The 25120-nt window shown below is 42.7% G+C and overlaps 1 protein-coding gene across 1 annotated transcript in view; it reads right to left on the bottom strand.

The window, feature by feature from the left end:
* LOC137657787 (uncharacterized) overlaps positions 1-25120 on the bottom strand; it is a 170413-nt gene that overhangs the window by 38129 nt on the left and 107164 nt on the right. The window contains 1 exon segment of the mRNA XM_068392302.1: positions 5307-5454. Coding sequence (XP_068248403.1) covers positions 5307-5454 — 148 coding nt within the window.

The following is a 25120-nucleotide window of genomic DNA, read 5'->3' as shown; positions in this document are numbered from 1 at the left end:
CCAGGGTAACCTACACACGGTTGATTAATGGCTGGATCAAGCTGAACAGAGGAAATGCATACACATCTAGGTAATCGTATGGGTGTTGGAAGGCGTCTTCAAACATGGCCCATGGGTCTGGAATGGGTGGAGAAAACACAGGAACCTTCCTATTTTGACATGTGGGAAACAGGTCGATCTCCACTGAACCTCAAAGGACAAGGAGCCTCTCAGCTATGCAAGGATATAGGGACCACTCTGACCCTACAACATGGCCTTGGTGACCGCGTCACTGCTAGTACATTTCTCTGGACTAGAATGTAGCTGGCTGACAATTCTACACTGTGGAATGTCACCCAGGTGTGTACCCACTTTGTTAGCTCTCAGATAAAGTACGAGACCATGCCCCTTGCTTGTTGCTGTAGGCTCCTATGGTGGTGTTGTCGCCAATCAACAATGCTGAGTCGCCTCACACGTTCTTGGAATACTTGCAGCACTAGACAGGCTGTTTGGATTTTGAAGATGTTGATGTGCAGATGCATTTCTTGTCAAGACCAGAAACCAGTGTCGACCAAGTCATCTAAGTGTCGTGTGCACCCGACTCCTTTTTCGATTCATCTGAGAACAGTTGCATGTCTGGAGGCAGAGAGTTGAGTAGGACTCCCCTGGCGAAATTTTCCTAGTTCAGCCACGAGTTAAGATCAGCTCAAACCTCTTGTCCAACTGAAACAGGACAGAATGGGGGACCTCTGTAGGCTGACCAGTGATCCTTCAGACAATATTTCAGGTATTTTTGGTGAAACAGCCTTTGAGGAGAGAGCTTCTCCAGCCAAAAAGGGGGCTGAGAAGACCCTGCCAGCGCCAAGCTGGTATTTACGTCTCGAGTAGGAACAGTTGAGCAACCTCTTTGAGCCTGTCTGATGTAAAGACTCTCACTGCTGCCATGTCTATCAGCCTACCATAGTACTTCAACTTCTGCTTGGATGCGAGTTTCAACTCCTCCCAGTTTACCACAATCCACAAATCAGGGCAAAATACGAGAATCCGATTTTGATCCTGCAGCAACTGCTTCACCGAGGAGGCCAGGATCAATTGTCAAGATACATCAACAGATGTGTCTCCTGCGAGTTGGTCCAAGAGGCTACTACAGCGAACACCTGAAAGAACACCTAAAGAGCCATACACAGTCCGAAGTTCAGAACCTTGAACTGGTACACCATACTATAGAGGGAGAAACTATTTATTTTCAAGAGGACTGATGAATAGGAACTTGTCAAGCACAGTATGCATCCTTTATGTCCACTGAAAGCATAAAGCCTCATTTGTTGATGAAAGACAGTACATACTGTAGCGTTTTCATCCTGAACTTTCTTTGACAAAAAAAATTTATTCAGAGGAGAGAGGTCGATAACTGGTCTCCAGCCCCTGGAGCGACTTCACCAGGAAAATCAGACTATAGAAAAGCTTGGAGACTCGTCTCGTACGACTTTGAGCACGTTTTCTCCAACATCCCTTCCACCTCTGTCTTCAACGCCAAGGCTTTCAGAATTGTTGGATGATCATACAGGAACTTTAGAGATAGGTGTGTATGTCTCATCGAGAAAATGGAGTTGAAATAAAGAAGGAAAGAAAAATGAACATATATCAAAAATAAAAAAAAATTCAAAATAAAATGTCAATATTAATATCTAACTAACAACCATTGTTCTATAGTATATTCTGCAAGTGCAACTAGGTTGATAAACTCAAGTTACAGGACTAGTAATGGGTTTTATGACTAGTCCTCCTACCTTATACCTTCAGAACTACTGCATTAAATGGTAACTAGAGGCCTCCCTAATTAATCCATTACTAGATGAGGGAAGGAGGGTGAGATCCAATGAATGCTTAAGTATTAAAGTAATAGTCTTTATTTTGAAAATTCTGTTTATTTTAGTAAGTCTTACTCAATATTCATTGTGCTGATGCCTACAGTATGGATTCAACCATAAGAAGACTTGTCCTGTGGCATTTTAGGGTTGGAAGAGGCCTTGATACTTCTCCAATTCCATAAACACAGTGAGAAGACGTGCAAAGCTAAGATTCCCTTTACTTATAAAGTATTACCCAAGCACAAGTATTTGTACTAGTTTAAGTCCCCTACATATGGAACAAAGTGTGGGTTCCAAGATTGGGTAACAATGTGTATTTCAAGAATGGGTAACAATGTGTGCTCCAAAAATGGGTTAAATAGAAAAGTTCTTAAGTCCAACATGATTAACTAAGGCATCCAGCTTATAACTCTCAGACTTCAATTTCCATTGTTTTCAGTTGGTTTTTGTAAGTCTAGTGAGCTGGCCTTCATATGCATTATGAATTCCTCTATAAATTTCTGTAAAATAAAATATTTTTAAAATATGCTAAAACATTTTTCATCTATTGCACAAAGGATTTTATCTCTGAAAGTTCAAGAGTCGAATATCTATCATGGGGATTTACTGCATCACCAACCAGCACCAAACAACATCTAGTCAAGAGAACCTCTCTAAAAAAGTCAAGGTTCCAACATAACCACCCTAAAGTACTTGAACTCAATCCCTAACGCAATTACCTGATAAGAATAACCTCTGCAAAATAATAACAGATTACTTTACTTAATCTAAAATGTCTCCTGTTACAGTAGGGAGACCTAAGGAACAACTTGATCACATACAACTTGAACTTCTTTCATGTATGAGGAAGCAAATAGAGTTACACCTCACTATCCTGCCTCATTATCAATTGGAGGGAAAGATTTTTTATGAAATTATAAGTACCATAGTCATTCCTCCAACGTTCCGCATCTTCATTTTAAAGGTAGAAAGAATAGACTATAATAAGTTATGATGAGTGTCTATGATTAAAATCTTCCTGGAAGGACATCATTATTTAACAAAGAGCAAGAATTATCTTTATGTTTGCAAACAAAAGTCTAGGAAGCTTTACACAAAGAAGCTACTCTCTTCAGTTAATATTTAATGATAACTGTACAGATAGACTTTTCCTGACTACTTCCTGCCCTGCTAGATCTACTGAAGGAATGAAAAAATTTCAAGACTTTCACATTTGGAATCAATCTTAGCTCTAAAAGCTAGTAAAAAAAAAAATAATTGCTCCTTCTGCAATAAAACCCCCACTCCAGGAAATTACCCGTTCTTTGTTAACCCTCTTGACTAAAAACCTGTCTTCAAGATAAGCTCTCTAAACCCAGCTAATCTATGGGGCCAACCCGAGGACCTGATAATAACTTCAATACTTTGTCTCAGTTCCACTTAGATGGATCCTTAATATGAAAGTATCTGATAACATCCTTAATGACTATATTGCTGACCAAATCCATAACTGTGTCCAGTAGCACTAAATCCCTTGATACTTAAAACCAAGGAACCTTTGGCATACCTGAGGAGATGCCCCAAAAAAAAAAAAAAAAAAAAAAAAGGACAGAGCCCATTAACATTGGTAAAAATAAATAGCATTATTTCTTTATGAAGCAATTATGAAGAAGGGATTTTGTTGTATTAGATGCCCATGTTGTTTGAGACAATACCTCTGTAAGTAGGTTCCTAGATCATTCTGCTAGTATAAGATAATTACAAGTACTGTTCATTGTGAATTGAGAAGTACCTATACAGTAATATATAATACTCAGAGAGAGCAAAGTGTGTGTCATTATAAATATTGCAAGTACAGTAGTACCTCAGTTTTTGAGAAACTTTAGCTACGAGCAAATCGGTATGTGAGCATGCAAATTCAAATTAGTTTATAAGCATTGTATGAGTCTGCAAACAAAAATCTAACTCTGTAAACGCATTTTTTGAGGACATGTACTAATGAGACTAGAATAAATTGTGCAAAAAGAAGTATCGTGGTACCAATACGCCACTCATTTAAATGTTCACATGATCTTATACCATTTTGTTTTGCCTTCGACATTAACTCTTCCACTCTCCAAGCAGCACTATTAGCAGCATTATCTATAGTATTGTGCAGCCATCTTGAAACTGTTCCTTGTAGAGTACTGAAGTGACCATATACTGTATTCTATATCAAATTGTGATTGCCATTGTTCACTCTCAAGTTAACAGTACAGCACAGAGTTGAGACATTGAAACCCCCAAAGTCATTAAGAAAGACAGCAAAGAGACAATTACTGTACAGCATTGGAGAAAAAATAATCAAGAAGCGTGAACAAGGTAGTATTGTACATGTATTGCAGTCCTGGCAAAAATGCATAATTGTTCAAAATGGACAATTTATACAATTCTCAAGAAAAAGAACTCTAATCAATTAATGTTGCGTAAGGTGTGCTGATATTGACAAAACAGTGGCCACATGTTCTTAACAATGTAGCAAAGTTGCTGCTTATCTGTATCAATGAAAAGATATTAGCAGCTTACATTACCTAGATCACAGCATAGGAACAGTTATTCTTAGTAAACCAATGACCTAGAACACACTGAATACAGGAGCTAACTGACAAGACCTGTCATAAGGAAAGTGTACTGGCAGAAGCAGACATATGCTCTGCATAGTGGTGGTATGGTCATGTCATGAGAAGAGATGGACAGTATATTGGGAGGAGAGTGATGGAAATGGGGGTACAGGGAATGAGGAGAGGGAGACCAAAGTGAAGGTGGATGGACTGTATCAAGGATGACCTTCGATCAAAGGGATTAACTGGTGATGAAGTGTGGGACAGAGGTAGATGGAGAACGCTGGCCAGAAACATCGACCCCACTTAAAGGTGGGAAAAAAATGCAGACAAAGAAGAACAAGAAAAAGACAGTATAAACAACTAAATTTCACAACAAAAATATACATGACCATCCAAGGCTGTGGTTTGAAGTTGAATGAGGTGTCAAACTGGCAGCAGCTAAGGGAGAAAGCTGTTTACAAAACCAGCACCTCTTTCCCACTAGAACAAAGGTTTTACAATAAGTCACTGCAAAGTTCCTTTATTTCTCATTTCAACTAAGGCTAGTCATAAAAAGTAACTAGTGCATGGATTCCAGTATATTTCATTAAAATAATTTGAAGTTTGAACATTTACTGAAATAGATAGAATATCATATATTTACTCTTCATTAGTATTGCATTTAAAGGTGGTTGCTACGGCTAGAAGTAATTTGATTTGCGTAATTCAAAATCAATGTCAAAATACCCAATGTTCAAGCAATTTATCTACAGTATATAGGAGAGTATAAAAAGGGAACTCCTATATAGAAATTTTTTTTTGGAAAAAGGCTGTTTTACATAAAAAACCAATGACCTCACAAAAATACATGTATCGCTTCATGTAACATACTAACCTAAACTTGAAAGACAGCTTCTCAACAGCACTTCCAACCCAGTCAACTAAAGTATCATCAATTTCAGAAAACCAGAGGTCTACATGGAAGTACTTCTTTGGCAAATCAGGAAGACAATCCACATCTATTCCACCAGTTACGTGAATATCTGAAATAAATCAAACTATAATCTATTAAAACTTCTCTTGAAGGTTAAACACTTGGGCTGGTGATCTCATTCATCACCATCATAAATTCAATAAAATTATTTTAGCTAAATAAGACTTCCGTATGGATTATAACATATTCAATGCTATTCCTTGGTTACTTGGTTATGAACCATCAGTGAATATCTTTACATTATCTATAAACACTATCATCTTCTAAAAAATTTGTTGTTGAAAAATTTTAAGCAATGTATATTTTAGGTGTGATGCAGGGTGAGACATGAAGACAGTTGACTTTGTGAAATTTCTGAATATAATTTAATATAATTTGAAAATAATTTATGACCTCTGAATACAGATTTGTTATATTTACTCCTAATAATAAACTAATGTATTCTAAATTATAATTAAATACTTATAAAATCATAGTAGTTTTCACATTCAATTTATTAAAAATATTTGAAATTAATGTGTAGTTTTTCTAGCTCTAAAGTCCTAAATCCTTTGAAGTGGAAATTTTTTTAGCAGTGCTGGAACAGCCTGCCCCCGAGCCTGAGCCCGCCTACGTTGGAAGAGATTATGTCTTTAGAAAAGTCCATGGGGCTGGAGGTAGATGAGACAGATATCAACGAGCTTGTTGAGGAGCATCACAAAGAACTCCTGACTGAGGAGTTGATCGAGCTACAGATGATGCAACGTTCAGAGGTGTTGCAAGAGTTCAGTAGTGAGGAGGTCAAAACAGAGGAATTTACTTCTTCAAGAGAGATTAAGGAAGTGTTGGTTAAGTGGCAGGATGTTTGTGATTTCATTGAAAAATACCCTGATAAACTGTCTATTGGTCATGCTTTAGCTCTTTTTAATGACAATTGCCCTAGTCATTTCTGCAACATTTTGAAAGGGAAGCAGAAACAAAGCTCCCGAGATAGGTTCCTTTTTAAAAGGCCTGTGGCAAGTGAAAGTAAAAGGGAGGCACAAAGGGCTAACATACATGAGAGTTATTTCGAAGATAGGTAAATAAACGCAAATAAAAGAAGTAAAAAACAAGTGAAGAACAGTACACAAAATACAAATGTAAAAGTAAAAGTAAAAAGTAAAAAATAATCAAGCTAAGTTCAATGAATTTTAAGTTTAAGTGTTAAGCTATGTGTAAGGAACAGTATCATATACGGTACTGTCCAACTCTCTTTCCTTCTCTTCCTTCTTCCCTTCTCCTCCGTAACCACCACTATTAGCCTCTATCGTCTGTCTCAAAGGTAAGAATTCCATAATAAAACCACATTTTTTTGCATATCACAGTAATCATTTATATCATTTTGTGAATATGTGTACAGTATGTTTATACTGTACAGTATAGCAATAAAATATGAAATATTTGGAAGTAATTTGTATTTTCCCTAGCAATTCAAACTTGGAGTTCATATTTATTATTTATTTTGGCGAAGCTGAAAGCAGCCAAAGCTTTTGACAACACAGGGTTTAACTACCCACCCCTATTTAGCGCCCTGCTCCCACAGCACTAGTGACTAACCATCACTTTTTTATTACAACAGGACTTTTGGGGGTTGGTGCTAGCGACCAGTATGAGTAAAGACCTCCAAGATTGTATTGCTAGGAAAATACAAATCACTTCCAAATTTGTCATTCGTCCTGGCGCAACACACAAACCTTACACTCTTTATATTTTATATGCAGACTCGCCTTCAGGTAGGTGGAAGTCCTTGTCCAACTGGCTGGAAGCTGTCCCGGGATGGTCTCTAGTTCGTGTTGACTCTGAGGGATCCCTGCACCACATTATCCTAGGATTACGACCTGAGTAATCATTGCAGGAAAATAAAGAACATCTCTTTTATATACCAAAGGGTCATAGAATCAAAGGCAAAACAATCGGCCTCCCCCTTGGTAGGAGGTCGGAGACATAACCTTCTACCAGGTAGAGAAGCTGTCTAGAGAGCGTGATACCCAATAAAAATAGAGGTCAGCTGTGCAGGATCCCTGAGATGCTGGGCCCCAAGAGAGGGGAAGATGAAAGTAAGATGTTGCTAATCAGTTACTCTTTCATCCACCCTCAATCTTCTGATAGTTGTCCCCTAAGGGTGCTGAGGTGTTTAGATCATGTTTTGAGCTGCCACCACTGGACCTATTGAGAAGGTGTCTAGGCTCCTGTGGGCTATGTCCTGCAGGTAGTGGGCAGTAAATGTCATCTGGCGTTTCCATCTACCTGCAAGGGGTACCGTACTTTTTCATGAAAATTTATGCATGATGAATTTGGGAAATATTACTGGAATTTTACTTCCCTACCGAAATTTGATCATCAGCAATTTTGGGCTCAGCCATTTCGTCCTGTCGTTACAAGTGGAAAGTGCCGAATTATTTTCTCTTTCAGTGAAAGCAGAATTATATGACTCTTCCCTTCCTGTTGCAAAATTTAAAATTTTCTTTCCTTCAATGCTCCTGTACTGGTGACCAGGAGCTGCTACAGTCTTGCACGATACATTTGAAAAATGGTCAGCCAGGGCATTGCTAACTTCAATTCCTTCAGTCACATACTGACCATTCACTTTCAATACTGGTGGTGGGTTTGGTGTGAATTTGCCTGCAATCTTTTTTACTTTCCTCCATACAGAAGATGGTGGTGTTCTACTATTAATGGAGGAAACAAAAGCCACCCAAGATTGGCATCTAGCTTCTTTCATGGCACGGCGGAACTGTGCTCTACACTTTTTGTACGTTATCAAATTTTCATCCGTACGGCATCTACGCAATCTAGTCAAGAGATTTTTTGGTGGCTCTGAGCAAGGCTGTTAATTCTCAAGACCACCACGGGACTGGTCGTCTTTTGAATATTCCTGTGGTTTTGGGAATCAAATTGATTCCTGCTGTATGGAGAGTTCCATTCAGTAGGTCTATGGCATCATCAATACTTTCCAACTGTTCTGCACTCGCTTCGATTTCACTTAGCTCAGAAAATTTAGCCCAGTCTGCCTTGTCAAGATTCCATCGTGTTGATCTTTGTAAAGGCGGACCCTTGTTGGTGTTTATAATGATTGCTGCATGATCACTAGTATGCCAATCATCTAATGTCCTCCAATCAAAATCAAGAAGGCAGTTAGAGCTTGCAATTGAAAGCCAATGTATGACAAGGTACCTGTCTGAACATGGAAGTGTGTGGGCTCTCCTGTATTAAGGAGTCCCACATCCTCATTCTCCACAATTGATGAGATAATATTGCCCCTTGTGTTTGCCAAAATATCACCCCATAAAGGATGTCTACCATTCATATCTCCCAGTAAGAGAAATGGTTGAGGGAGTTGTTGAATGACCTCTGCTAAATCATCATATAAAATGTTATCATTTGGAGGTAAGTAAAGAGAGCATATTGTATATTTTCTTCCTATATCAATTTGTACAACCATTGCCTGCACGGTTGTACATATAGACATAGGTATTTGGGGAACATCTCGACAAACGTACATGAGACTTCCACCATGGCTCCCTGCTTGATGATTATATGGTGTTCTATAGCTAACATACTCTCGAGGACTAGGAGTGTTAGCACCATATTTTCCTGTAGACATAGAATTATGGGGGAATGTTCATGAATTAGGAGCTTAAGTTCATCAAATTTCGCCCTTAAACCCTGACAGTTCCATTGTAAAATTGAGGAAAAAACTATGGATTGTTTCTGGAAGACATCTTGGATGAGGTCATCCCATTAGCAGTTTTTAATCTAACATTATTACCTGTAGGTTTCTTCAGAGATGGTCTTGTTATGTTGGGTTTTACGTTGGTGTTTTTCTTTGTATCCTTTTGATCTATTTGTTGAGGGGGATGGTGGACCTCAACTTGAATTTCTGATTTATTTAAATTGTCTTCTGGTTGATCAGCAACATCAACAGACAAATCATCATATTTATTTGATGTCATAAGTCTAATATTTCTTATGGAAAGGGGGCGAGAGAGATGGAGGTCTCTCTCTTTTACGATTAATAGGTTGTGTGTTATCAGGTTTTTGTACCTTCCCCACTACAGGTACACCTGATAACTTGGTGTCAGGTGGAATCTCCATTAAATCATGCAAGGATATGGCCTGGGAGAGGTTAGTACTATCCTTTGTAATGGGGGACAAAGGTTTGATAGTGATGGGTAATGTCTTTTTGTTGATACTCAATGATAAATCTTTAGAAGATGTTCTTGTCTTATGCAGCACTTTAGCAATAGATGGTGAATTACTTTTTCGAGAACTACCTACAGTAGTAGGTGGGTGAGATGATTCCTGGGGAACTTTTTCTCCTGTTTTTAATGTCTTTGCATAAGTATTAGATTTATTTAATAATCTCTTGGCATGCCCCACGCTTATACAATAATTGATTTATTGAGGGCAGCCTCTTCTAACTTATAAAACTGGACGCTCCTATCATTAGATTTATGATTAGAGTTGCAGTTTAAGCACCTTGCCTCAAGTGTTCATTCCCCATGGTAAATATTGGAGCAAGTATTACAAATTTTTTCATTATTGCAAACTTTGGAAGGATGTCCAAATTTAAAGCAATTATAACATTGCACTGGCTTCTGCTTAAAAGGTTGAACTCTAATCCTTTCATTTTCTATGTCTATGTGGAAAGGTACATCAGCATCCTGGAAAATAAGAACAATCATTGATGTTCCAGGTACTTTATGTACTTTCCACACTGATAGTGGACACATAGCCAATATCTCCTCTTCAGTAAATTCATATACAGTAGATCCCTATTGAAAACGACTCCCCTTCCATAGCTAAAGTTTAGATGGGGTTTGGTGTCCAATTTTATATCATCATTTACTGTCTTTAAATTGGACAGTATAACAGAATGTGTGTATGACTTGGCCTCTATCAAGTAACTTTTCTTCCCGAATCGAGATATATCTCCAGGTGCGATTGTACCTACCTTCCTCTGAAGAAATTTGCATATCTTGAAATAATTTTCTGTACCTCCTATAGATTGAGCAAGAAGCCACATTGGTGGTTTTGGCTTTCTTTGTGATGGCATATCTACCTCTATATCTTTATCAACCCAGTCTGCTGGTCTGTAGACATCCAGATCTTTAGGTGCCCCACACACAGAGCACCCTTAACACTCATATTACCTACTTTAATATCAACAATGTTACGGCTTGCATTAAATACTTCCTCATGACAATTAAATGATAACCAAGATTCCCAATTATCATCTTGAAGTTTCATTCTAATTTCTTTTATTAATCCGTAACACTCAAATATTTTATGTAGCACATCATAATTAGCTTCTAATGGGATTTGGGTAATGTGCAGGACATTCAGTTTTCCTATGTTGCCCAAATTACCCTTTTTCCGAAAGTTTAAAGAATAGTCCTTTTTAATTCCTACGTCGTCAACGGAGTTTTCTTTAGATGAATTGCCAGAGGTCGTCAACAGTGCCGGGGGCGAGTCAGCATATCCAGGGGAGGTGGGGTCGTTGTCACAAGAATCCATTAGAATAAAGAAAAGAGAAGAGTGATATTTTGAATAGTTTGATTTACCTGCTTGAGAACATTAAGTCATCACTTGTTGGGAAGGAAATTTGCACTCTCCACTACCGGCACAGTGAGAGTATACTTCCCAGATGGTCCACTCCATACCCTACCCGAAGGATAGCATCAAAACAGATATAGAGGCACAGGTGTAAGCTGAACCCACCTGTTAGGACTGAGACCAAGAAACTATGGAATCATCCTCCCCATATCTGTAATGACGGGCTTCCGGCCAAAAGCCGAGAGTCCTACCCCAGCATTGGATCCCCCTGAATTCCGAAGACCCAACACTTGAGAATAGTTCCGCCAAAAAGGTCCAAACCATCTTCGGGGTGGCTGAGATCATCCAATACTCTCACATATAGCTTTGAGCACAAACACCTCCCAACCGTGACACCTTTACCATTCATCAAAGCAGGCAGCAATACCGGATGTAGAAACATCCGCCCACGTGGCAATAACAGATGAAGAAACATCCATGCCATAAAGAAAAAAAAAAAAATAAACATACATATATATGTAAATATGTACACATATACATATGGGAAATTTTACTCATAGGGTTGGGACAGCAACATGAAGGAAAGTTTATAATATTAGGAGAAGGTTGAAGCAATATAAAGAGGAAGAAAAAGATAAGAAAGAGAGAAATTTAGATTCGAACTGGGGGAGCAATTTCCCCAAGTTCGAGAGCCCTCTTGCCCGTCACCAAGTTTCAGGACGGGAATAGAATGCCGTGCTGAAGCATTCTCTCATTAAGAGGGCATGGTTTTGGAGTCTTTAGATTCCTTTCGGGGAAGGAGGTAAGACTCCAACATCGATGTGTGTGGCATGTCCCTTCAATTCCCAGACTGTGAGGAACTCTCAGCGTGAAGAGAGATTTCCTCCACTGGCGCGATGGGGGAAAGTCTCTCTTCGCGTGGCTCCCTAAGCGATGGGAGATCTTCGTCCAAAAGGGATGGAGAGTTAGTCTGAGGAACAGGAGGAACTTGTCTCGAAGGTCTGAGTGGAGTCAGTTTCACCCTCAGTGAAGTGACCGCGTCCGAAACTCCTCTTTTCCTCTACAAAGGGGAAGAGGAGGCCATGGTTCAATGACCTCGATCAGACAGGACAGGCTTGAAAGCCTGGGTTACGGCTCTGATCAAGGCATTGAACCAGGGCTGCTGGCTGACAGAAGCACTGTCAGACAGACCCCCTGAAGGGAAAGGGACCAACGGTTCCCTGGGAGGAGTTACTGGAATAGGTGGGTCCACCTTAGTATACAGCTTAGGGATCCTGAACCCCTCTGCATGTTTCCCTTCTCCCACAATGCGCGGTGGTACGCGCTTCCAGGGAGGGGAATGAGAAGATGGCGACCTTGCCAGATAACGTGCCTGTTGGTGCGCATGCTAGCGCGCGGGAGAATACTAGTGCTTGCGCAAGGGAGAATATTGGTGCTTGCGCGAGGGAGAATATTGGTGCTAGCACGCGGGAGACTGTTGGTGCACACACGCAGTTGAATATTTGCGCGCGCACAGGAGAATTATGATGAGCGCGGGAGTGTGTTGGCGCCCGTCCATAGGAGAAAGAGCACGCGCACGAGAATCATGATGGGCGAGCAGGTGATCGCACATGGTCTGGTGAGCGCTGGCGCGCAGGTAAAAGTTGGCGCGCAGGTGAGGGCAACAAGGTTGTCGCCTCACCTACGAACTTGCGTGCAGGAGAGTGATGCAGCGCAGGTTTTGGCTGGCGCGTTGGTTGGCGCTCAAGATGGCGCACAGGAGAGCGCGGGTGCGCAGGTGATGTGGGGCGCACATGGTGCATGGGAGAGCTCTGTTGTGCAGGAAAATGTTGGCGTTCAGGTAATTGGCGCGTATGAGAAATTTGGCAAGCAGGAGTGCTGGCGCACAGGTGGGCGCTGGCGCGTAGGAGATCGTGGGTGCGTGGGTGCAGGAGAGCTTTGGCGCGCAGGAGATCGTTGGCGTGCAGGAGATCGTTGGCGTGTAGGAAATCGTTGGAGCGCAAGAGAGCGCAAGTGCGTGGTGGTGTGCTGGCGCATAGGCGACTCTAAGCGTGTTTGCGCAGGGTGTGCAGGTGATCGTAGGCGCGTGTGCGCATGTGGGCGCCGCGTGCGCGTATGGCGCGCAGGAGAACGCTGAAGATCATGGCGCGTAAGTGCATGTTGATACGCTGCAATATATAATGGTTTGTGTCAAAGAAAGCTTAATGGTTTGTATGTATAAGATATTTTTCATATTTTGTTTAGTCCTCTAGCGTCCCCCCAAAAAAATGCCTTAATCTGTTATTATTTCTTTTAACAGGTACTGACAGCAGCCCCCTACACCCAGTAGGGAGAGAAGTTTAGGCTATTCTTCTAAGTACATAGGAAGATGATGTTGTTTATTGCCTGTTACCATTGTGTTAGTGGTCTGTGATGCTGCTCTGTATTCACATTATCTTGCCTGTGAACTGGAAGTACTTTACTTTGTTGTAGGCACTATTGTTGTTGGTCAGAAAAGTTTTGATGACAACAAAACCTTATCACAGTGTGGGGTTACAATTGGAGATTTTCTAGACATTGCTATCATAAGCCCACAGAGACCTGCACAGCATTGTATGCGGCCATACTATTCAGAAGCTAAGAATTTTTAAGTAACTTTGCAGCCTAATGGTAGACTGGATATTGATAGGGACAGTATTGCTTTAGGAAAACTATTGCAGTACAGTATTTTCACAGTTAGATATTTTCTTTCTGGGTGGTTGATATTAATTGTTCAGGTTTATTACTGGTCATTACAGATGTCATAAACCCATAGGGTTGCAGGGTTCTCCTTTAAGCTTAGTGTAGGATTAGAGTTGTTGTGAAGATTTTTGGGCTCAGGCCATGTTGTCCTGATGGAAGGTTTCTTTAAGTAGCTTCCTAGGGTATATTTGACTACAGTGATATTCCCAGAGAATTTACCTTTAGGTCTCCAGAATTCTAACTCCTGTCACGAATATCCTTAAAATTTCTCTCAAGGATATCGCAAAATATCAGGGGATGTATATCTTAATACGACACATAGCAATCTTCACCCCGAATAGCGTTTTCGCTTCGAGGGGGAAAGTGGAAAAATAGAAGGGGACACGTTATCAAGGTACCCTTCCAACTTTACTACCTTGAGTATCTAGATGGCGCCATCGTCGCCACCATGTTTCATTCCTTTAAGTGTAGCGCTACTAGCTCGGTGATTTTCCTGTTCGCTCTCGTGTTTACGCTTATCTTGGATTTATCATGCCATCTTCAGCCTCTTCTGCCTCTGGAAAGTTGAGCACCATCTTGCAGCATCCCGTGGGTCTCACAAGAGACTCAATGTGAAGGATCTTCCTTCGTGTTCCGCAGTAAACCCTTGGAGGCATGCAGAGTACATGCCAATGACAAACGGGAAGATCTTCATTTCAGAGAAGCTGGGAGCCGTCCTCATTGAGGATGTAGACTTTTGGCCCAGCTTTGAGTCTTACCCAGACTGCTTCGTCCATCTGAAGGCGGAACCTGTGTCCAAGGAGGAGACAGAGCCGAAAGAGATCATAGTTCTTGACCATGGGAAAGCTAAAGCTTTAATGACAAGCAGTCTGAAAGACAGGGGCTTCACTAATTCTAAAGTGCCAACCCTGAGTAAGAAACACCCTTCTTTTCTTGCTTCAGCTAAACTGGTCTTTCCCTTTGCGGAAAAAGGGTTCAAGGCATTTATGAAGGCAGTAGAAGCTGGGAAACCTTGCCCTACACTTGGTGTGAAAACCTTTATCCCTAGCTCTGCCTACGGATGACAAAGACTGGAAGGAAATACATCTTAACTTCTCAGTTGGGAAGTTGGAGGTGGATACTGCTGGAAGCCAGTTCAGCGAAAACCTCCCTAAATTGTCTGACTTTCTCTTGCGAAGGGAGCAAGAGACAAAGGAAAGGCTTGCCGCATCTCTGTCCCTCCAAATTACCTTAGAGGCAATGGCAAGTGACAATAGATCCCCAGACATGTTCATGGTCGTGGCCAAATCACATTTGGCAACGCTGGTCAAGGACCTATATGGCTTTGTTGGGGCCAGAAGAGCATGTAGGGAGCTCGTGTTTACTTCGGCTGCGGTGAAGCACGAACCCAGGAAGCTGATATCTTCCAATATCTAGGGAAAAGACCTCTTCCCGAGTGAAGTGGTCAAGGAAGTAGTCGACAAGGCTGCCACGGAGAACAGGAATCTCCTCCAACAGTGGGGCATGTCAGCTAAGAAGGAAGTCTTCCCTGGATGAGGGTCCCCAACCAAAGAGGAAGACGAAGAGACCAAGGTTGCCCTCTCGACCTGTCAGACAACAACAACAACTTCCCATGACCGCGGTGCCCCAGATGGTGGCACAACCCCAACCCAACTACCAAATGGTACCCCAGCAGATGGTGACCCAGTCACCAGCCTTTACTCCTGCCTATGAGAGGCAGACCACTACCTTTCGCCCTAAAGGTAGAGGGTCAAATAGAGGCTCCCCTAGACGCCCGTCAAGAGGAAGAGGGGGTAGGGGAGGACGCGGTCAAGGAGGCAAGTCCTCCGGACAACCAAAGCAATGAGATGCTTCTGGTAGGAGGAAGACTCCAAACATTTCGGGATCGCTGGACCTTCGATTCCTGGGCCCACAGCCTAATCAAGAACGGACTAGGTTGGAGCTGGAGGACAGCTCCACCAGTGCGTACACAGTCTCCATAGACATGGCAGATGCCTTTTGGCATATTCCAATCAATCGCCCACTCTCCTCCTACCTAGGATTCAGGCTACAGAAGAAGAAATACATCTTCAGAGCCATGCCCTTCAGACTAAACATAGCCCCAATAATCTTTACAAAGCTTGCAGATACAGTCGTTCAACAACGACGCCTAGAAGGTGTCCAGGTGGTAGCCTACCTGGACGATTGGCTGGTGTGGGCAGCATCCGAGACGGAATGCATGCAAGCATCCAAAAAAGTGATCCAGTTCCTGGAACATCTGGAATTCAAGATCAACGTCAAAAAGTCTCGATTATCTCCAGCTCAAGAGTTTCAATGGCTAGGAACCATCTCTCTATTCCACCAAAGAAGAGGAGAGAGATAGCAGGGTCTGTCAAGAGACTAATGAAATCTGACAGGATATCAAGATGTCAACAGGAGAGAGTGCTGGACTCCCTTCAGTTTGCATCAGTGACAGCCCCGATGCTAAGAGCACAGTTAAAAGATGCATCAGGAGTCTGGAGAAGATACGCATCCAACGCTCGAAGAGATCTAAGAAGACCGATACCGACTCGACTACGATCACTTCTCAAGCCATGGTCGAAGGCCAAGAACCTGAAGAAGTCTGTGCCTTTACAACCACCTCTACCTTCAGTCATCATCCACACGGACGCATCAAAGGAAGGATGGGGAGGTCACTCTCACCAACGGCAAGTCCAAGGGACTTGGTCCTCTCTATTCAAGACCTTCCACATCAAAGTTTTGGAAGCCATGGCAGTCTTTTTCACGCTGAAGAAATTGTCTCCTCGCCATTCAGTCCACATAAGACTGATTTTGGACAGCGAGGTGATAGTGAGATGTTTGAATCGTCAAGGTTCGAGATCACCCCAAATCAATCAAGTGATGTTGGCCAACTTCCGCTTGGCGGAAAAGAAGAGATGGCACTTATCAGCAGTTCACCTGCAAGGGTTCCGTAATGTGACAGCGGACGCTCAATACAGGCTCACGCCGATAGAGTCAGAATGGTCCTAAACGCAGGATCATTCTCCTTCCTCTTACGTCAAGTCCCAGAACTGCAGATCGACCTCTTCGCGATGAGCGACAAGAAGAAGCTACCTCGTTATGTGGCCCCATATGAGGACCCTCTAGCGGAAGCGGTGGACACCATGTCCCTCGACTGGAAGAGATGGACCTGCATTTACCTGTTCCCTCCAACCAACCTTCTGTTGAAGGTCCTCAACAAGCTGAGATCCTTTCAGGGAACGGCAGCTCTATTGGCTCCCAAGTGGCCGAAGAGCAATTGGTTCCCTCTAGTATTGGAATTGAAGCTGAGGCTGGTCCCTCTGCCGGACCCAGTTCTGACTCAAGTACAGAAGTCGACTGTCTTCGCTTCATCACAGAAAACCCAAAACCTTCATCTCATGATTTTCTCTCCTTAGCAGTTAAAAAAAGGTTTGGGATCTCGAGAGACAGTATAGACTTCTTAAAAGAATACAAGTCTAAATCTACCAGAAAGCAATATGAGTCGTCTAGGAAGAAGTGGGTTACTTTCGTCAAGGCAAGAAGACCAAAAGAGATCAACAGATTTCTGTTTATCCTTCTTTATTCACCTTCATGGACAAGGTTTAGCAGCCAACACGATAACAACGTGTAAGTCAGCCTTAACTAGACCTCTGCTTTACGCCTTTCAAGTAGACTTATCCAATGAAATCTTTAACAAGATCCCTAAGGCTTGTGCTAGACTTAGGTCTGCAGCACCTCCGAAGCCCGTTTCATGGTCCTTGGATAAGGTCCTACACTTTGCCTCAACAGTGAACAATGAGGATTGCTCTCTGAAAGACTTATCCCAGAAAGTTATATTCGTGTTTCTCTAGCCTCGGGGGCCAGAGTTAGTGAAATAATGGCCCTTTCTAGAGATGAGGGCTATATTCAGTTCACAGAAGCGGGAAAATTGAGTCTCTTCCCTGACCCAACGTTTCTCGCCAATAACGAGCTACCTACCAAAAGGTGGGGTCCCTGGAGTATCTGCCCTCTGAAGGAAGATGTCTCGCTGTGTCCAGTAGTGTCTCTAAAGGTCTATCTTCGTAGAGCTTCAAACTTGCAGTCATTGAACTTTTTTCAGTATATGAACTTTGAGCATCTTCGCTTGTATACTGGATGGAAGTCATCCAGAGTATTCCTTAAACACTACGCGAAACAAGTGCAAGAGATGAAAAGATATGTGGTGGCGGGAGGTAGCGTGCTAAAACCTGTCGCTGCGAGGAACAGTGAATTGATTGGGACTGTTAAGAATCAGGGTAAGGTGTTGACACCTCACACGTAAAGTTAAGTGTCACCAAGGTGGCACTATGGACTGTTCCAGTTATTAAAGGTGAAGAAACATAGAGATAACACTTGTGCCGTGTGTTTTTTTACACAGTGTGAAAAGACAGTCATTCATAGAAATGCATATTAGAAAACTTATTAAATTTTCAGTTTTGTGGCATTAATTATTATTCCCTTTCAGTTGAAGTAATCATTTCTGGTCTTGTCTGTATTATATGTTTCTTTTGCATTCACTAGCATTTTATTAACGCTATGTTATGTATGTTGAATTATTATTTATTTATTACCAATAAATATTTGATTGGTATTTGCATCTTATTTCGCCACAAATTTGAATGAATAAAGATATGTGTGAGTATTATTTAACCCTTAATAATCTGCATATGGACATGTGAACAAAATAGATAACTTTGTTCTAACATGAATACAACCTTTCTCTACCTATGCATACTTTGTTCCTACACGGGTACAAACTTGTCTGATTTTGCATACAGCTAATCCTGTATGCTCTGGATGCTATGGTAGCTCATATAAACTTTTGTTTGTATTGAGAGTACAAACTTAGATAGACTGGTTTTGCATACAGTGAGACCTGTATGCTCTTGTTGCTAGGTTTGTTCATATGGTATATGCAAACCTCGAGACTTTTCCTATGTCTAGTATGACTCTTCCCTGCAGGGGGCAGGAAGCACTAACAGTTCAAGTAATGACGTATAACGGTAACGCCATAGGTCTCTATGGTTTGAGTGACCAAGGAAATATTGTCTTGAGGTTAAGGCACATTTGGAAAATCCACAGATACAGTACTTTCTAAATAATGCTCTGGTAACCTTCCATTAGGCCTGAGCCCAAAAAACGTATTTGAGCGAAGCGAAAAATCTATTTTTGGGTGATATAGCCATGTCGTCCTGATGGACCCGCCCTCCTTTTTATAGAAAAGGCCTTGGCAGGATCCCTCCCGAAACTACTATATCTGTAGCACCTTGCTCAACACTACAAGGTTAAAACATGGCGGTGACGATGGCGCCATCTAGATACTCAAGGTAGTAACGGAGGAAGGGTACTTTGATAACGGCTCCCCTTCTATTTTTGCCACTTTCCCCCTCGAAGCGAAAACGCTATTCGTGGTGAAGATTGCTATGTGTCGTATCAAGATATACATCCCCTGATATTATGCGATACCAGGTTACACAAGGGAAATGGTTTTACCTGTAGACAAAGGCGGCCAGCTTGCAGACTGCCATAGATGCTGTTCCGCTAGAGAGGGGAAGATGATAAAAAGCCGGTCAGTCTTTTCATTCATCCCATACTTAATCCTTGGTAACCTCTGCTCTCCACCATCTGCTACTTATCCCTCAAGGAGCGTGATGGGTTTAAACCATTTGTTGTGTAGCCACAACAGGGGCAATGGAGAACAGCTCCAAGTTCCTATAAGTCACATCTTGCAGGTAGTGGGTAGTGAGGGTCATTTGCAATTCCACACACGCACTTGTAGGACCTGCATCACAGAGTAGTAGTTCTTGCAGGCTAGAGACATCTCATGTCCCTAACATCATGAGCTCTAGGTCTCCTCATCCAAGGCTAAGTCTCAGGATTCAATGCCCAGTCTATGACCTTGTGAATCCATGCAGAGATCGTGATCTTGGTGATCCTTCTCTTGACTTTCCCTGTGTTTAAGGAGAGTGCTGACCCTCATGGGCGAGCTCCTGCAGTTCTTCTAATTTAGCACCTCAAGCTCCTCACTGGAAGACTCCCAATCTGGAAGGGCTCGAATTTGGGATCAGTTGCTGCCAGATTTTGGATCTGGAGACATACTCAGGAATGACGTCAAGTATTACCTGTTCCCAACCCTGGAATGGAAGACATCAATCATATGAAAGGGTGTTTTGTTTAATAATTCTTCTAGCTGGGGTCAAGGCGAGCAGGAAGGTCTTTCCAAGTGATGTCTGACACAGGGGCACCAAGGGTGCTTCTTCCAAAATCGCGATAAGCTGACCATGTTCCACATAGGCAGTCTAACTTCTAGCTGAGGGCATATACGTTGGAGACTCCGCATGAGGATTGACAAATCCAAGGAAGAGGAAAACCCTTTCCTGTCAAAGGCTAGGCTCAAAGCTGAGCGGTAGCCCTTAACAGTGGAGACAGAGAGGAGTTTCCTCCACAAAGAGTCGAAGGGACTCCTCTATCACTGGAGCAGAGATGTCTAGGGAGGCGATACCCTTTCGTTACCTGCACTACCGAAGGCTGCCTGCTTTGCCTGGTAGACTTTGGTTGATAGTTCCCAGGGGGTAACCGGACCTTTTTCCGCAACAGGTTGGGCCAAAGACTTTTTCCCATGTTGTTATCTTTGAAGATCATGACAAGGAGAGAGGTCCCTCCACACCTTTGAGAACAGATGTAGAAGGTTCAGAAACCTTTCTGCCTGGAGCCACCTTGGAGCTAAGAGGGTCATCGATGCCCTTTTTTGTTGAGCAATCTTCTACTATTTCAACCAGAGGGGAGGGGGGGCATGTAGACATCTGTGCTGCCTCCTGTTGTCGGAAGACCCATAGCCGAGTGTTTGGGGAAAAAGGTACTGACAAGCAGTACCTCGGAAGCTTGTCGATCAGAGACGAGGCAAACAGGTCTACTGTCAGTGAAAACCACAAACTCAAGACTCATCTGGGTACTTGAAGATCCCCAGATCACTCAGAGCCAAGTATCTGAGTCAATACTCAGATTGTCTGCCAGAACATTTCCCTTGTCTGGGTAGAGCAGGGTTGCAAGGGTGCCGAGTAGTCTTCGTCCACCTTCGCCTTTCCCCAACTAGTTGGCATACGTGCTGTGAGGAGGAACTTCAATGATTGTCTGGATATATGCCACTCACATAATATTGTTGTCTGTCGACCACATGGAGTGTCCTGAAGGAACTTTTGGAATTTCTGGAGTGAAGGAACTGTTTGAAGTGCTGGAGTGAAGGAAATGTTGGAACTGCTGGAGTGACGGAACTGTTGGAGGGTCAGAAAACTAACCTCATTCCAGGAGATTTATGTAGCAAGGATGTTAGAAATCGGACCAGAGTCCGGAGGCCATGTGATGCCACATGTGTGCACCCCCCCCCCCCCCTTTCTTGTTGCTTCTTAGAAGTGTATCGAATCCCAGGGGGTAAGATGGAAGATCTAACCTCCTGAGGCGGTTGGGATCTGACGCTCCCCCGTTTTTGCCCCAGTGCTCTCCGGAGGGTGGGTGTCCTTACCAGATGGCGTAACTCCTCAGGAGTACTCAAAGAGATGGAAGCTAATCTAGTGGAAGGTAGGGGCTACCATATTCATTAAGTCTTTCTTGAAAGACTTATAAGTCTGATGCCTAGAAGTACTTTTAAGAATACCAGATCTATGTTGGGTGAAGGAATGACTTCTCGAGATTGTACTCCAATCCTCACATTGTGGCAATCTCAAAAAGCCTGACTCGGTGAAGGAAAAGGGATGACACCAAGTCTGTCAGAAGTACGCCAGTTGTCTAAGTGTCTTGACAGCCAAATGTCATTCCTGTGAATTCTGAGTACAGAAACAGAGGAGGTACGATTAAGTCGAAAAACATCTTCAACTGGTATTACCGGTCGTATAGGATGATTCTTTAGAGCCTTCCTTGAAGGCAGAGAAACCGGAATCTGGTGGTAAGCCTCCCCATTTCAGTGTATGAAGTCCTTGGGTCTGACTGCTCATCTGACCGAGCCTGTCGACTCACTCCTGAACGAGGTTTGTTGAACAAACTTGTTCTAGAAGGAGAGGTTGAAAACGGGAGTCCAGCTTTCAGGAGATTTTCTACAAGAAAGTTGACTGTAGAAGCTCGGAGATGCTGATGAAAAACATAATCATGCATTAATGACATAAAGCCTGATCCGTATGTCCAAACGGATGTTCGGATTTGTGTAGATTGTAGAAACCTACCATCGTACCTTCACTGGTGAAAACAGCTGTGATGATATGCATGTATTAGAGGCCGAATTACGGATATTCTGTCCCTGTAGTCAACCTTGTTTACTGGGTGGGATTCCCGAATGACACTTGTTCGTGAAAGTCCTTGCAGGAGAAAAACATGGAGTTTTTATGATAAAACAAAGTTTTATGAATACTTACCTGGCAGTTATATATATATAGCTTAGTCTCTGACGTTTGGCAGAATTTTTCAAAAATCGCAGCAACCGCCTTGTGGTGGTTGTGCGGTTAGGTGGTTAACAACCCTTACAGGGTGGTACTTGGAATCATTCCCGTTTTCTATTCTTCAGATCATCCATGCCCGACCTGTCTCCTGAGGGGAGGTGGGTGGCCCTTAAAATATATATATAACTGCCAGGTAAGTATTCATAAAACTTTGTTTTATCATAAAAACTCCATTTTTATGAATAGAACTTACCTGGCAGTTATATATATAGCTGATTCACACATTTGGAGGAGGGTGACAGACAGTAAACATCGTTGGGGAAACAACAAAAAGATGTAGGAGAAAAAACACCTTGATTCCTTACCTGCTAAGGTGGCTGACTTCAAAGGTTCCTGCCTCTTGAGTCGCTTTCCCTTAGGAGTGTCAGCCAGGAGTGGACCTGTCATGCTGAAACAACTCAATCGAGTCTGTCAACAGGGTTAGACCAACAATTTGACTAGACTTCAGAACTACCTTCGACCCTTATATTAAAAAACTGGAACCTTACAAAAACTAACCACGTAACCTGGCAGAATAGATATAAACTATCTATCTAGACTGAGGGGACTGTACCACTAGTCGACGTCCTCAGACAACCATTAAAAACACCAACCCACACACAGGTATAAAAAAACTAAGGTTGAGGGGAGGTAGTAACTCCTTTGCCTAATACAGAAGCCGTAGCTACGTATGGGCCCAAGGTATAGCATTTCTCATAATCCACTCTCACCTCTCTGGGGTAATGAGAGGCGAACACAGAGTTGCTTCTCCAGAATGTTGCATCCATAATTTTCCTAACTGACATGTTCTTATGATAAGCCAGCAAAGTAGCAATGGCTCTCACTTCGTGAGCCCATACTTTTAAAAGGCCAAGTGCTCTTCCTCACACAAGAGGTGAGCTTCCCTTATAGTCTCCCTCAGGAAAAAAGATAAAGCGTTCTTTGAAAGGGGTTTTTGCGGATCTTTCACCGAGCACCATAAGGAGCTAGGATGAGCCTCTCATATTCTTAGTGTGAGACAAGTAAGCTTTAAGGGCTCTAACTGGACAGAGGAGCCTCTCCTGCTCTTGACCCACTAGATTAGTGAGGTTAGGGACCTCAAAAGTCCTCGGCCAGGGCTTTGAAGTGTTCTCGTTCTTGGCGAGGAAGTCCATCCTTAAAGCACAAACCGCTCCATTCTGATTGAAACCCACTTGTTTTTCAATAGCATGAACCTCACTGACCCTTTAGCTGTGGCTAGGGCCATCAGGAAGAGGGTTTTCTTCGTTATATCTCTAAGAGAAGCTTGTGAGATTGGTTTGAACTTCTTGGTGCAAAGGAACTTCAGAACTACATCCAGGTTCCAAGAAGGGGGCTTTAACTGAACCTGTTTAGTTGTCTCAAAAGACTTCACAAGGTCTTGCAAGTCCTTATTTTGAGACAAATCTAAGTCTTTATGCCTACAGACCGTCGAGAGAATACTTCTATACCCATTAATCGTGGATACTGCCAGATTAGCATCCTGTCTGAGGTATAACAAAAAATCCGCAATCTGACTCACTGAGGTAGTGGATGAGGAAACTTTGTGCTGCCTACACCAAGCTCTAAAAGTCTCCCACTTAGATTGGTAGACCCTCTGTGAAGAGACCCTCCTCGCTCTGGCGATAGCTTTTGCAGCTTGCGCCGAAAATCCTCTCACTTTGACAAGCTTCTCAATAGTCTGAAGGCAGTCAGTTTGAGAGCGAGGGGATTTTGATGATATCTCTCGAAGTGGGGTTGTTTGAGAAGCTTTGGACTTGCAGGAAGGCTTCTTGGGAAGTCCATCAACATGTCTACCACTTCCGTGAACCATTCTCTTGTTGTCCAGAATAGAGCTACTAGGATTATTCATCCCGAATCGAGGAGAGTGAATTTCCTGACGACCAGATTGATGATCTTGAACGGGGGAAACGCATATGTGTTCATCCCCGTCCAATCCATCAAAAAGGCGTCTACCGCTATTCCCTCCTTGTCCGGAACTAGGGAGCAATAGTTGGGGATCCTCTTGTTCTGGTTGGAGGCAGAAAGGTCTATTAAAGGTCTCCCCCACAGCTTCCAGAGACTCTGACAGACCTGCTGGTTGAGGGTCCATTCTGTGGGAAGAACCTGCCCTTTCCTGCTGAGCATGTCTGCCCTTACATTCCTCTGTCCCTGTACAAATCTTGTCAGCAGTTCTACCTTGTTCTCCTTCGACCATAGAAAGAGCTCCCTTGCTGTTTCGAACAGAGACAAAGAGTTAGTTGGACGAGTCATGGTCCCTTAGAGGTAAACCTAACTTGCGGACGAGAAAGGTGTTATCCCTAGAGACAAATGGACAAAGCTTTGGACTTAGCATTCCCTCCGCTGGCTGAGCTAACTCAGGTTGAGGGAGAGCATCGTTGTCAGCGAGCTGACGACCATGACCAAGGTCAAGCTCTGGGTTGGCCGTATTTAGCCTTCCTGATGGAGAACCCCCGAAATGGAGGGTCGAAGTTGCTTTGCAAAATTCGCGAGCGAGCCTGGCCCAATGGAGACATGATGACAAGGAGTAAAGAGGAGAGGATCCCTCAAATCTAAGTTTGAAAACATAAGCACGAGCAGACTCAATATACTAGAAAAATTGAGGATGAAAAACAACAACCCAAAGAATAACGTCTACGAGACATGACGTTATATCCAGGTGTGATGAGGCGAGGAGAAGATCACAAAAAATCACAACCAGAAACCACATAAGCGATCCGATGACTTCTCTAATTCGTGGAGAGAAAGAGAAAATAATTACGAAGGATTATGTTTCTCGAATCTTGTTCCGAATCACAGGAGAAGGCGACAGGAGCAAGTAATTGGACGACCTCTATTGCACAACTGCAGTGCAGACCTATTCTCTACATTTATGGTGAGATCCAAGAGCATATGGGCAAGTGTATACACAACCTAGGT

The sequence above is a fragment of the Palaemon carinicauda genome, chromosome 18, assembly GCF_036898095.1.
Source record: "Palaemon carinicauda isolate YSFRI2023 chromosome 18, ASM3689809v2, whole genome shotgun sequence".
In the NCBI taxonomy this organism is placed as follows: domain Eukaryota; kingdom Metazoa; phylum Arthropoda; class Malacostraca; order Decapoda; family Palaemonidae; genus Palaemon; species Palaemon carinicauda.
The sequence above is the reverse complement of the archived record's forward strand: the minus strand, read 5'-3'. Positions and strand labels throughout refer to the sequence as shown.